General features: G+C 42.5%; 1 protein-coding gene across 4 annotated transcripts; it reads left to right on the forward strand.

Annotated features, from left to right (window-relative positions):
- The first annotated feature begins 230 nt into the window (after positions 1-230).
- LOC116260386 (E3 ubiquitin-protein ligase CIP8-like) lies at positions 231-14,591 on the forward strand. Of its 4 annotated transcripts, none has more exons than XR_007574253.1 (3): positions 231-1,520; positions 12,056-12,185; positions 14,440-14,591. XR_007574253.1 is itself a non-coding variant. In XM_031638697.2 (2 exons), the coding sequence occupies exon 1, from the start codon at positions 411-413 to the stop codon at positions 1,476-1,478; it is 1,068 nt and encodes a 355-aa protein (XP_031494557.1). In that variant the 5' UTR covers positions 231-410; the 3' UTR covers positions 1,479-1,520; positions 4,428-6,735. The 4 variants fall into 4 exon arrangements, 1 of the variants encoding a protein (XP_031494557.1); XR_007574254.1 differs by lacking the exon at positions 12,056-12,185 and adding an exon at positions 4,428-4,557 and having other exon boundaries at positions 14,440-14,590; XR_007574252.1 differs by lacking the exons at positions 12,056-12,185; positions 14,440-14,591 and adding exons at positions 4,428-4,557; positions 6,812-6,956.
- The last annotated feature ends 305 nt before the right edge of the window (positions 14,592-14,896 follow it).

The following is a 14,896-nucleotide window of genomic DNA, read 5'->3' on the forward strand; positions in this document are numbered from 1 at the left end:
AAGCTAATGAGTTCCTGTTTTAGAGTTTGTAAATCGCATTGGGTACCTTTTATAATTCGTTTTTTTTTTCTAATAAACGAAAATGAGTTTGTGGAGTAAAAATATCAAAAATATTTTATACAAATAATGATAAAAGGGTTGGACCCCAAATAAAATTTGTTGAAAAAAGAGAGAGCAAGAAAAAACAACCACAAGAAAGCGCTACCCTTACACGCACACATACGAAGACAAATTACACGTATTCATTGGCTTTGCGTGTGAGCAGCCCCTCGATTCGCACTCACGCTCCCTTCTCTCCCCTTCGCCTCCCCCTCTTTTCTCTTGCCCCGGCGGTCGGTCGCTCCTCCGGCGACCTCAACCACCTGCACAGTCAAAGCAGAAAGGGGAGTGAAAGGGGGAGAGATTTCTCCATGGCGTCCGCGCTACCACCACCATCCTCTTCATCCTCCTCTGGGGCGCGGGACGAGGATCCCATTCTCTCCCACTGGTGCTACCAGTGCGACAAGCGGGTCGCGGTTGACCCCCTCCCCCACCAACCTGACATCGTCTGCCGAGAGTGCAATAACGGATTCGTCGAGCTCATCGCCGCCCCTCCTCCCCCGCCCGCCTCCAACACCGCGGCCGGTGGCAGCCGTCCGGAGCCCTCGTTCAATCGCCAGTTCCTGCAGATCCTCCGCCTTTTTGCGCACGCTGCCCAGATTGGCCGCCACCAACAATCTCCATCCCGGTCGAGGGACGAATCGCCTGCCGTCGCTAGCGGCAGCGGCGGGGTTAGTGGTAGTGACGATGGCGAACTGCCTTGGTATGGGATCGTGGAACCGGATTCGGCTGAGGCACCGGAAACCGATGATTTTCTGCGAATCGAACTCGATGATGGATGGGAGGAAGCGACCTTCGAAGGCGACGAGGAAGAAGACGACGACGAAGAGCAGGGGCCGCAGGAGAATGAGGGGCAGAGGCAGGGCCGGCGTGACGTTGTGCGGGTTCGGATCAGAGATCGGAGCTTGCAGTTCTCCGGCAGCGGCCGGGCGATCGATTGGCAGGAGATCCTTGGAGGACTGGAGGACAACAGCATCGAATTGAGGGTGGAATTCCCCGGAAGAGAAGGGGAACGGTACGTGGGGAACCCAGAGGACTACGTCGATGCGGCCGGATATGAGGTTGTGCTGCAGAATTTGACGGAGAACGAGGGTGGTACGAGGAAAGGGGCGCCGCCTGCTTCACGATCGGCCATCCTTGGCCTGCCGACCGTCACCTTGGGCAAGGACGGGGAGAATCAATTGTGTGCTATTTGCAAAGAAGGGGCTTCTGCGGGTGACAAGGGAAGAGCACTGCCCTGCAGACATGTCTACCATGAAGAATGCATTCTCCCTTGGTTGAACTCCAGAAATTCTTGCCCTGTTTGTAGGTATGAGCTCCCGACAGATGATGCAGAGTATGAAGAGCAGAGGAAAAGGATGGGTGGCTCCTTTATGTGAGATGTCCCCTTTGATAGTGGGTGACAGTGAGTAGAATTGGAGGTGTGGCTCTGCCAATGGTGATGATTCATCAAGAATTTCGTGTTTATTGTTGTTGTTGTTGCTACTGCTGCTGTTAGTAATAACTATGAGCAATGTTGTATATAATTTGTGTTTCAGTTTCCTTCTTTTGTTAATTTCTGTTTCATAACTTGGTACTGTTTGTTGTTTTTTCCTTTATACGTTTTTCCTTTTCCCTTTGATGTATTCTCGTAGCGTAGAATCGCGTCCATCTGGTTCGTTTCTTACTTCCCTTTGCTTTCGTACCTTTGTTTATCAACTTTCTGTGGTGTTTGGCTGCGTAATCTTTGCCTTTTGCTTTCTTGTTCCTTCTATAGGTTCCCAGTTCTGGGTTTTGATCATCTTTAAGAAAGGAAAACAACTTGGCAGATTAAATGTAAGGCTCGTGGATGCTATTACCTGTTACGATTAGTGCCGTCGTTTCTTGGTGCTGCAGTCTTTTTCTTTTTTCTTTCTGAGCTATTATTATAGAGAACTATTCTTTGTTCCTCTAGTGGTTCCCTTTTGAATCAAATTTTTATGTTAATAATAATAGTTCTGAACCGTTCCTTCACTTTGTTAGCTTCTATCGGTTTCTAACAATAATGTTTCTACAGCTTCAGGGATTTCCTAATCTGTCTAATGATTTCTACTGTGTTTCTTCATAAACGTTTCACTGTCTTCTAATTTGTTCCTTCTCTTGTTCTCCTCTCTTCAAAGGGTTTATTTCCTCCTTGATAAATTCGAGGATCATGTGGAGTAATAAAAATTTCATGGAACTTTTTTCGTACATAGGTGGGGAGTGGGGACCGGTTTCCCCTATTTTAGTTGCCGATCATGTTTAGTTTTACGGTTCATTTGCATTATCTGTTGATAGAAAAATTTTTAATAATGCGTTCATGTTCTTGTAGTCATATTCTTTTATGTTTTTCAAGAAACATGCTTCCCAGTCAAAGGATTGCAGGAGAACAGCAAGACTCTTACCCAGTTGTCTGGCTTGCAAACTATGCTCATTGCTCATTATTTTCTTTTCAGCTGTCAAGTGATGCCAATATATATTGCAAAAATTTTAAATTTGAAGTCATCATCCTCAGTATCCTATTGGGTCTCGGTGATTATTTTCAACTATATATATGTAAAATTTTAGGAATCACATTTTCATTCTGTGAGGACTTATCAGTTTTAGATTAGTGGATGTAGTTTCTCCAATTGTCTATTCATCTCGACGACCTTATCTTTAGCCCATTTGTCCGTTGAAAATGCTGTTAGTTGGCGAGCATTTTATATGTTTGTGGAACTTGTGCTTTGAGCTATGTGGGTTGCCTTTTTCTTCAAAAAAGTTAGCAGCTATTACTTTTGTTTCTTTTTTATCCTTGTTTTCAACTTTTAGGTTCATCTGTTATATGTGCATTCATAGATGACAACTTCAGGTTTGTCTTTGGCTAAATGGTAGATAATTAAGGCATGCATGGACATTGCTAACTTACAGATGTTAGTAAATTGGACATACTTCCTTAAGTTTGAAGCCCAACAGGGCATCTCTTGCAAGGGGTTAGAGCTGAGTGTACTTCCAGATGGTTGACGGGAACCTCATGGGATTTATCAGCCAGAGGTGTTGTCATAGATGAAGGAACTTTACATATCTTGTCAAGTGAAGATGATGGACATTATCAATTGTTCAGCTTACACTTTAGCTCATTATGTACCAATCAGAGGCCTTTCAATGCATGGTCATGGATGAAGAGGATTTTATTTTGTCCAGAGAAAATGAACATTATAGTTTAGCTTGCCGTTTTTTTCTATTATCCTAGTTTTCTTCTTGGTTTTCGACATTACTTTCACACAATTAATTGACAAATTTTCCTGTAGCAGTGGTGCCCGTCCAGATGATACGTTGTTTTTTGTTGCCCTTCCTGAGGTCAGAGTTGGTGTCTGCCGTAAGTAAACCTAAGGGTTGGTACAGGAGGTGTAGAGATAAATCTTACCTCTGAGATGGCAGGTGCAGCTAGTGATGTAGTTTTCCTATATTTGCATCAGCATGAAATTGTTGTCAAAATATGTGTGTTGATAACTTTTCTAAAACAACTCAGTTTGTGCATATGTTGTGAATAGTTTACAGTAGTCGCTATGATTGATATGTTCTGCGTACAATTTTAATTTCTTTCAGTAATACCATGAAGGATATACACATCAGACTTTCAAATGTGTATCAATATGCATAGCTCAAGATACTTAAATGATAAAATGGTTGGAAATAAGGGCGTTGTTGAAGGGCCTTCAATTTTGAAGGCCACGGATCATTTGAATGTCCCAGAATTGCCCTTATGCAGCATGGTCGGACCTTTTCAGCTCAGGTTTAATTACAAATGCTTAACAGTCTCTTCATCATTTTATTCTTTTATTGTTTTTCGTATGATGAAGTCACATCATGGAATGCGAGTCCTACTCCGTGGCTGCTGCAAACTTTTGTTGCTTAGCTTATACGAAGAGCAATACTAATCAAACACTTGGTTAAGATGATCCCATAAGAAGAAACAGGAATATACCTGTTTGAAGGTTTGTGATGAATTATTACTATAAAAGAAATGGAATATTCTGCATTTGATGCGGTATATCCCTATCATTGCGCACGGGGCACCGCCCATGTCTGTATTTGTAAAACCCACGACGTTAATCCTTCCGTTTTCTTTTGAAACTGCCCATTTTCATTATAAAAGGAATAATATGGAAAGAAGACGAATGATTTTCTAACTGAAAAGAATTAAAGGGATGAGAAAGGAAATCAAGAGGCAGTTTCCTTTCTTGTGAGAAACTGAAAAGAAAAAAAACGGATGACAATTAAGAAGGCCTGTAGAGGGTTATTTAACCCCATGTTTCAGAAAATGATCATTTCTTTTACTGCATTCACAGAGGAAAAAGCTCAACGGCAAAGACTTTGAGAGAAAGAGGGAGAAGGTGAGGAAGAGATCCTCATTTGTGCTGCTGGAAAGGAACGAGAAGCAAAAAGAGGTTGCTGCTGGAAATCAATCTCGATTAGAAGGTATGGGGATTTTCAGCCATGATTGAAGCATGAAGCCATGTATTTTGATCTCTTATGGATACCTATATACTTAGAAGATGAATCCATGTAGAGAAATTTCAGTCATAAACGTGAAGCCTCTGTATTTTGGTTTTCTGTACGTATGCTACTTATGTTCATCCGTGAGAACCCTAAAACTGAGTATGAATTTCTATGTTATGGGCTTCGTTCAAGGATTTGACCAAACCGCATGAAAGTTATGACCGGAGGCATGTTAGTCTTTGTTAGGTTTTGGAACCTCTCGGATGTTCATGTGATGTTGTTTCTCTTTTCTGATTTTTTTTTAAAGAGAGCATGTTAGATATGAAGGTGAAGCATGTCGTTCTATGTTGCTACGTTGTTTCTTCTTGTAGTTATTTCATTCATGAGAAATCAAGACTAGAGTAACATAGCAGATATCTCTGAGATGAAGGAGACGTTAGAGAAATCAAACCAACTTCAATAAAATTATATACAGAACCCTCACGGAGGGTTTGACCATGGAATTTGATATATAGAATGTCAGTGGGAAGACTCTATTGTCCAGAACGACGTCGACAGAGGGCAACGCCTGCTCTGCTCGACATACAGTAAAGGAAAAACCAACATACAGAAAGGAGGAAAGGAAGGAAACACAATGAGTTTGCCAACGAATAGAGGCAATCGCCCAACCAATTGGAAAACCAGCCATTGTTCCTCACGCTGGTTGAGTAAAGGTGAAACGCAGCGTCCTCCTCCTACCGTTTCTCTTCGTTGATGGTTCATCCCCGTCGCAGCGAAGGTGGAGACTAAGAGCCATTGAAGCATCGGCTCTTGGGTAGACTGCCTTCCCCACGCTGGTGCAAAATGAGGGCAGAGGAAGCGGCGATTTTTAGGAGGGAAATGTCGGACGGTCGGTGGGCGGCGCCATAGGACCCGAGCGTTGGAGCTCGCGAGAGGAAGGCGCTCCTCTCTCTCTGGTTTGTTCCCCCCCTTTGAACAAGGAGGAAGATCCACCGCCGGGCGAGGAAGGTGCTGTTGTGAAGAGAGAAAGCCAACGAGAAAAAGAAGAGGAGCTCCCTTACGAAGAGAGAGAAAACGCGGGTGAGAAATGAAGAAAACGAGTGGGTTTCGTTTTTATAACAAGACTCAAAAATTACAAAGCGGGTCCACCTCTTAAGCAGAATTCACGAAAAGGCTGTTAAAATTTTTAATCATTCATGCCGCAACGTTTTTGCTAAAAACATCTTCAAAAAAAGGGGTCCGCAAAAGTTATTTTCTATAAGAACCAAAGAACTCTTTCGAAATTGTGAATCAGTACCCTTTGAATTCTTAAAATTGTCAAAAGAGGGTTTTTATAAATTGGTTTGCAATTTCGATGGAAAAACCGTAATTTTATGTATTATTGCTCTGTGGTACCTTTTGTATTATTTAAATTTCAGGAATAGGGGTATTGAACCCCCTTGTTTTGAAATGGTGATTGTTGTGTTTAGTCTGGATGTGATATGCTCTATATTAGTGCACGTATTATCGATTTTGTTTTGGTGCCATTAAATTAAGATTTAAAATGGTTGAATTATTCTGTTTGGGAAACCGAGCCTGAGGGCGGTTTCTGAGAGGGGTATTAGACAAGGTCTAGTAAGGAGAAACCCTCACTTTTGAAATTCGAAGGCGAAACGTGGGCTTTGTGCGATGGTTTATGCGAGTGCGAGCTTTCTGTTTTACCCAGTGTTTGGTTTCGTCCCGGGAGGTAGTGGTCACACTCCTCTGGCTGTACTGGAGGGCCCACAGGGTATTGGGCGGCACAAGGGCTCGGGATTCTGTTCTGTTTCTGTTTGGGAGCGAGACTCCTGGTCTCTCCACCCGGGTTCCTAGAGAGACCATGCTGCTGCAGCGGCGATCTGGGATATCTCAGGAGGCTTCACTTCAGGTGCCCTCGATCCGTTGGATCGCCTGGTGAAGAGATGTTCTGTTCTGCCCGTGAGTGCCCACGGGGATTTCTGTTGCTCGGCACGATGACCATGACATTGTCAGAGAACCACGGTTGGAAGCCTACGAAAATTTGGAGGTTGTGCACACCTCATTCTGTCTTTGGTGATATGATATGTGTTAAGTTTTAGAAAACTTATGGATTGTAGTTTATAAGGCCTTTTTGGAATCGTTATACGAAATTAAACATTATTTTGGGCCATGTTTCATTCATGGCTGGATTTTCTCATACTCAGAGGAATTCTGACCTTTCTTTCTATCTCTACAGGTAGTCCTTGATAGATTTTGGCTTTGGAGTGACGACCTTGGTCTTGTGATGGACGGGCATTGGCATTCTGGACACTGCGTCGGTTTTGGGGACTTGTGTTTATTTTGGTTGTTTGGGTCCATTTGTTTTATTTTAATACGGTGCATTTGTTTATGTTTTGGTCATGACTCAGTGTTGCTTCCGCTATGATTTATGTTAATAATAAAAAAAAAAAAAAAATTGTTGTCAAAAATTGGGTCGTGACAACTTTGGTATCAGAGCACAGTGTCTAGAGTCCATGTCCAATGCCAGTGTCGATCACAAGTAGAGGAAGGTCATCCAAACCTGTTAAAGAAGGGTGTTTAGATTTCGATGTAAAAATTGAGTTTCATATTTTTGTGGTAGTTTTAATAAAGTGCTTTATGTATTCATAATTATTTTCTCTGTGCGGTGTAGTTCAATGGCACGCACTAGAGGAGGGAGTGTTAGTGGAGGAAGGAGAACTCCTCGCAACAATGGAAACCGGAACACAGAGGCTCATCCTACTGGACCTAGGACGCCTGGCAGAAACATCCAACAACAACAGACATTCATCATGAACACTTTGCAGATGATGACAGGATTGATGTATGGCCTGACGCAGAATACATCTTCAGGAGGAACAAGTACGGATACAAACAGAACGACTAATGGTGAGGCAAGGGGAGTAACTCACCAACAGTTTATGAACTTGCACCCTCCGACGTTCCATGGGAAAGGCACAGCTGATGATGCTGAACAGTGGATAATAGAAACTGAGGAAATCTTTTCCACCCTGGAAGTGCCTGACAACAAGAAGGTTCGATATGGAACTTTTATGCTAAAAGGAGATGCTAAGGAATGGTGGCGGACTCAACGGGAATTGAAGTTCGCAAATCACGAAGCGACTTGGGCAGAATTCAAGGAAGCCTTCACACATGCCTATATCCCAACTTTCACACGGGAGAAATGCATGCAAGAATTCTTGGAGCTTCAGCAAGGGAGTTTGAGTTTGCATGAGTACGTCGTCAAATTCAGACATCTGGAAAAATATTGCCTACATGTGTATACTACTGATGCGGACCGAGCAAATAAGTTCGTCAGAGGACTTAAAGACGGGTTGCAGAACCAAGTAATTAGTAGTCGTCCGAGGGATCTAGACGACGCTATCGACATGGCCACACGTCTTGAGGAAGGCTGGAACAGGATGCAAGGGACAGATAGGAAGAGTGAATCTCTGCGACCCAGGTCGGGACCTGACATGTTTAAGAGAAGGCGCAGTGACAGGGGAAACCAATGGGACAGATTCAAGAGACAGAGGCCATCGACATCCAGGGGGGACAGTGAATGCCCCAAGTGTCATCGCCAACATCCTGGTAAACCATGTTACAGAGATATCGGAGCATGTCTTTACTGTGGAGCACAAGGTCATTTTATTCGTGAGTGCCCAAAGAAGAAAGAGGTAGAGCAGAGGCGTAGTGCAACCAATCAGCCAGCAGAAAAGAAGGTACCTGGCAGAGTTTACGCGACCACGGTTGAAGAGTTGAAACCTACTGACGTAATTGAAGGTACCCTTCTTGTACAATCTCATTGGGCTCATGTTTTGTTTGATTCTGGAGCATCGCATTCTTTTGTTGCTAAGAGTTTTGCTGAACTTTTAAAGTTAGAAAGAAAGAATATGCCTTATCAATTGTTAGTCGCTACACCTATGGGAAACAAAGACACATGCAGAACGTATTTAGAAAATGTGAAAATAGAAATACATGAACATTTATTACCAGCACAGTTAGTGGTAATGAATATGTTGGGGTATGACGTAATCCTAGGAATGGATTGGTTATACCATCACTACGCAACGATAGATTGCAGAAAAAAGAAGCTGAAGATTCAGTTGGAGAATGGTCAAAGGTTCGAATTTAGGGTAAAAACACCCCAAGATCAAAGAAAGTTAGTTGTCTCAGCAGTTAAGGCAAGGAAATACATGGAAAATGGGTGCACTGCATATTTGGTTAGCATGGACGCAATCGAGCAGAAATTAAAACCCATTAGTGAGGTGCATACGGTGAAGGACTATGCAGACGTGTTTCCTGAAGATTTACCTGGATTACCTCCTGTACGAGAGGTGGAGTTTGGCATCGAATTGATACCAGGAACTGCACCTATTTCTAAGGCTCCATACAGAATGGCACCAGCAGAACTAAAAGAATTAAAGAAACAGATCCAAGATTTGGCCAGCAAAGGATTTATTCGTCCAAGTGTGTCACCTTGGGGAGCACCAGTCTTGTTTGTAAAGAAAAAAGATGGGTCAATGCGGTTGTGTATTGACTATCGCATGTTGAATCAGGTTACAATCAAGAACAAATATCCATTGCCTAGAATCGAAGATTTATTCGATCAATTAAAGGAAGCAAAGGTGTTTTCTAAGATAGACTTGAGGTCGGGATACCATCAATTGCGAATTAAGGAAGAAGATATTCCCAAAACAGCATTTCGCACACGTTATGGGCATTATGAGTTTCGAGTGATGCCTTTTGGACTCACAAATGCCCCAGCAGCTTTTATGGGTCTCATGAATCGGATATTTCATGAGTACTTAGACCGATTCGTTATAGTATTCATTGATGATGTGCTAGTATACTCCGAGTGTGAAGCGATGCATGCGGCACATCTCGAGTTAGTGATGAGGATTTTGAGAGAAAATCAACTGTATGCCAAATATTCCAAGTGTGAGTTTTGGCTTGACAAAGTGAATTTCTTGGGACATGTAATATCTAAGGAGGGAGTGGCAGTTGATCCGGCCAAAGTGGAAGCTGTACAACAATGGAATGCGCCAACTAATGTGTCAGAAATCAGAAGTTTTCTTGGCTTGGCAGGTTACTACAGAAAGTTCATCAAGGATTTTTCGAAGATTGCAACTCCATTGACTAAACTGTTACGGAAAGGAGTGAAATTTACGTGGACAGAGGATTGTCAGAAGAGTTTTCAGATGTTGAAAGACAGTTTGACTAGTGCCCCAATTCTAACACTGCCAAATGGGAGGAAAGGATTTGTGGTGTATACCGATGCTTCGGGAACAGGATATGGAGCGGTGCTTATGCAAAAGGACAATGTTATAGCTTATGCCTCTAGACAACTAAAACAACACGAGAAGAACTATCCAACACATGATTTGGAATTAGGAGCGGTGGTGTTTGCACTAAAAATATGGAGACATTACCTATATGGTGTGGAATTTGAAGTATTTTCTGACCATAAATCCCTCAAATATTTGTTCTCACAGAAAGAATTAAACCTAAGACAAAGAAGATGGCTGGAATATCTCAAAGATTACGACTTTGAAATAAAGTATCATCCAGGAAAGGCCAATGTGGTAGCCGATGCACTCAGCAGAAAGACGACTGCTAAAGCTAGTGGACTATTAATGCAGACATGGAATTTGGTGGAAGACTTGGAAAAATGGCATCCATTGCGAGATGATAATGGAAAGGTGAAGTGTGCAGGAATAATTCGAGATAGCTTCCTTGATGAGATTATTGAGAAACAAAAACAGAGCCCGGAATATGCGAAGTTGAAACTTGAATGTCACAAGAAAGAAGAAACTCCTTATTTGGAGGACGAGGATGGATCCGTGTGGTTCAATGGTAGATTGTGGGTTCCGAATGATCCTGAAGTGAAGAACAAGTTATTAGAAGAGGCACACAAGACAAGATACACCATACATCCAGGAAGCACAAAGATGTATCAAAATTTAAGGATAAACTTCTGGTGGCCAGGAATGAAGAAAGAGATTGCTGAGTTCGTCTCACGATGCTTGGTGTGTCAACAGGTTAAAGTGGAACATCAGAAACCAGGTGGATTGATGCAACAGATAGAAATTCCTCAATGAAAATGGGAAGACATCACCATGGACTTTGTAGTGGGGTTACCACGTACTCGACGACAACACGATGCTATTTGGGTAGTGGTTGACCGCCTAACAAAATCTGCACATTTTCTTCCGATCAAGATTTCACAATCACTAGAAAGTCTGGCAGATTTGTATGTGGATGAAATTGTGAGACTTCATGGAATCCCTAAATCAATAATCTCTGACAGAGATCCAAGATTTACATCTAAGTTTTGGAGAAGGTTACAGGAAGCATTGGGAACAAAATTGAAACTGAGTACAGCATTTCATCCGCAAACAGATGGACAGTCTGAGCGAACCATCCAGACTCTTGAAGATATGTTAAGGGCTTGTGTTTTGCAATGGAAGGGTGAATGGGACAAACATGTGAAGTTGGCTGAATTTGCCTACAACAACAGCTATCACTCTAGCATTGGAATGGCTCCGTTTGAAGCTCTTTATGGCCGACCTTGTAGATCACCATCATGTTGGACAGAGATAGGAGACAACAAGATTGAGGATCCTTTGGTGATTCAACACTACACTGATCAAGTCAATATGATTAGAAAGAAACTTTTGGCTGCTCAGAGTCGACAAAAGAGTTATGCAGACCAACGACGAAGAGAGTTGGCTTTTGAAGCAGGAGATCATGTCTTTGTCAAGATATCACCCACCAAAAGTGTTTTTCGATTCGGAAAGAAGGGAAAATTGAGCCCAAGATACATTGGTCCATTCGAGATTTTGGAAAAAGTTGGAGAGGTTGCATATCGAATTGCACTTCCACCGCAGTATAGTCATGTTCATCCAGTATTTCACGTGTCGATGTTAAGGAAGTATGTACCTGATCCTTCGCATGTGATAGACTATGAAGAAGTCGATTTGCAAGAGGACTTGACAACCGAGGAAAAGCCGTTTCGAATCATAGACCGAAAGGAGCATGTATTGCGAAAGAAGACAATCCCACTAGTTCAAGTGGAATGGCAGCATCATGGCATCAAAGAATGCACGTGGGAGCCAGAAGAAGACATGAGAAAGAGTTACCCTCAATTGTTTCAATAAGGTACGCTCAAATTTCGAGGACGAAATTTCTTTTTAGGGGGGGAGGATGTAAAACCCACGACGTTAATCCTTCCGTTTTCTTTTGAAACTGCCCATTTTCATTATAAAAGGAATAATATGGAAAGAAGACGAATGATTTTCTAACTGAAAAGAATTAAAGGGATGAGAAAGGAAATCAAGAGGCAGTTTCCTTTCTTGTGAGAAACTGAAAAGAAAAAAACGGATGACAATTAAGAAGGCCTGTAGAGGGTTATTTAACCCCATGTTTCAGAAAATGATCATTTCTTTTACTGCATTCACAGAGGAAAAAGCTCAACGGCAAAGACTTTGAGAGAAAGAGGGAGAAGGTGAGGAAGAGATCCTCATTTGTGCTGCTGGAAAGGAACGAGAAGCAAAAAGAGGTTGCTGCTGGAAATCAATCTCGATTAGAAGGTATGGGGATTTTCAGCCATGATTGAAGCATGAAGCCATGTATTTTGATCTCTTATGGATACCTATATACTTAGAAGATGAATCCATGTAGAGAAATTTCAGTCATAAACGTGAAGCCTCTGTATTTTGGTTTTCTGTACGTATGCTACTTATGTTCATCCGTGAGAACCCTAAAACTGAGTATGAATTTCTATGTTATGGGCTTCGTTCAAGGATTTGACCAAACCGCATGAAAGTTATGACCGGAGGCATGTTAGTCTTTGTTAGGTTTTGGAACCTCTCGGATGTTCATGTGATGTTGTTTCTCTTTTCTGATTTTTTTTTAAAGAGAGCATGTTAGATATGAAGGTGAAGCATGTCGTTCTATGTTGCTACGTTGTTTCTTCTTGTAGTTATTTCATTCATGAGAAATCAAGACTAGAGTAACATAGCAGATATCTCTGAGATGAAGGAGACGTTAGAGAAATCAAACCAACTTCAATAAAATTATATACAGAACCCTCACGGAGGGTTTGACCATGGAATTTGATATATAGAATGTCAGTGGGAAGACTCTATTGTCCAGAACGACGTCGACAGAGGGCAACGCCTGCTCTGCTCGACATACAGTAAAGGAAAAACCAACATACAGAAAGGAGGAAAGGAAGGAAACACAATGAGTTTGCCAACGAATAGAGGCAATCGCCCAACCAATTGGAAAACCAGCCATTGTTCCTCACGCTGGTTGAGTAAAGGTGAAACGCAGCGTCCTCCTCCTACCGTTTCTCTTCGTTGATGGTTCATCCCCGTCGCAGCGAAGGTGGAGACTAAGAGCCATTGAAGCATCGGCTCTTGGGTAGACTGCCTTCCCCACGCTGGTGCAAAATGAGGGCAGAGGAAGCGGCGATTTTTAGGAGGGAAATGTCGGACGGTCGGTGGGCGGCGCCATAGGACCCGAGCGTTGGAGCTCGCGAGAGGAAGGCGCTCCTCTCTCTCTGGTTTGTTCCCCCCCTTTGAACAAGGAGGAAGATCCACCGCCGGGCGAGGAAGGTGCTGTTGTGAAGAGAGAAAGCCAACGAGAAAAAGAAGAGGAGCTCCCTTACGAAGAGAGAGAAAACGCGGGTGAGAAATGAAGAAAACGAGTGGGTTTCGTTTTTATAACAAGACTCAAAAATTACAAAGCGGGTCCACCTCTTAAGCAGAATTCACGAAAAGGCTGTTAAAATTTTTAATCATTCATGCCGCAACGTTTTTGCTAAAAACATCTTCAAAAAAAGGGGTCCGCAAAAGTTATTTTCTATAAGAACCAAAGAACTCTTTCGAAATTGTGAATCAGTACCCTTTGAATTCTTAAAATTGTCAAAAGAGGGTTTTTATAAATTGGTTTGCAATTTCGATGGAAAAACCGTAATTTTATGTATTATTGCTCTGTGGTACCTTTTGTATTATTTAAATTTCAGGAATAGGGGTATTGAACCCCCTTGTTTTGAAATGGTGATTGTTGTGTTTAGTCTGGATGTGATATGCTCTATATTAGTGCACGTATTATCGATTTTGTTTTGGTGCCATTAAATTAAGATTTAAAATGGTTGAATTATTCTGTTTGGGAAACCGAGCCTGAGGGCGGTTTCTGAGAGGGGTATTAGACAAGGTCTAGTAAGGAGAAACCCTCACTTTTGAAATTCGAAGGCGAAACGTGGGCTTTGTGCGATGGTTTATGCGAGTGCGAGCTTTCTGTTTTACCCAGTGTTTGGTTTCGTCCCGGGAGGTAGTGGTCACACTCCTCTGGCTGTACTGGAGGGCCCACAGGGTATTGGGCGGCACAAGGGCTCGGGATTCTGTTCTGTTTCTGTTTGGGAGCGAGACTCCTGGTCTCTCCACCCGGGTTCCTAGAGAGACCATGCTGCTGCAGCGGCGATCTGGGATATCTCAGGAGGCTTCACTTCAGGTGCCCTCGATCCGTTGGATCGCCTGGTGAAGAGATGTTCTGTTCTGCCCGTGAGTGCCCACGGGGATTTCTGTTGCTCGGCACGATGACCATGACATTGTCAGAGAACCACGGTTGGAAGCCTACGAAAATTTGGAGGTTGTGCACACCTCATTCTGTCTTTGGTGATATGATATGTGTTAAGTTTTAGAAAACTTATGGATTGTAGTTTATAAGGCCTTTTTGGAATCGTTATACGAAATTAAACATTATTTTGGGCCATGTTTCATTCATGGCTGGATTTTCTCATACTCAGAGGAATTCTGACCTTTCTTTCTATCTCTACAGGTAGTCCTTGATAGATTTTGGCTTTGGAGTGACGACCTTGGTCTTGTGATGGACGGGCATTGGCATTCTGGACACTGCGTCGGTTTTGGGGACTTGTGTTTATTTTGGTTGTTTGGGTCCATTTGTTTTATTTTAATACGGTGCATTTGTTTATGTTTTGGTCATGACTCAGTGTTGCTTCCGCTATGATTTATGTTAATAATAAAAAAAAAAAAAAAAATTGTTGTCAAAAATTGGGTCGTGACAGTATTTCTGGTTGGTAGTCTCTCTTTCAAGAGGACTCGTGACTTTGTTAAGTTTCTTTGCCTCGCAATTGAGTTATCGACCCCAAAACTATACATACTAGGAGAATCAGTACTGTGTTCCTTCTGTAACAATACAGGCTTCATAGCGTTTAGGTATGGTACTGCTTCTCCCATTTGTTTACATAGCAGGACTCCGGTACTCGTTCCCACTG

This window comes from Nymphaea colorata, chromosome 9, assembly GCF_008831285.2.
Source record: "Nymphaea colorata isolate Beijing-Zhang1983 chromosome 9, ASM883128v2, whole genome shotgun sequence".
NCBI lineage: Eukaryota > Viridiplantae > Streptophyta > Magnoliopsida > Nymphaeales > Nymphaeaceae > Nymphaea > Nymphaea colorata.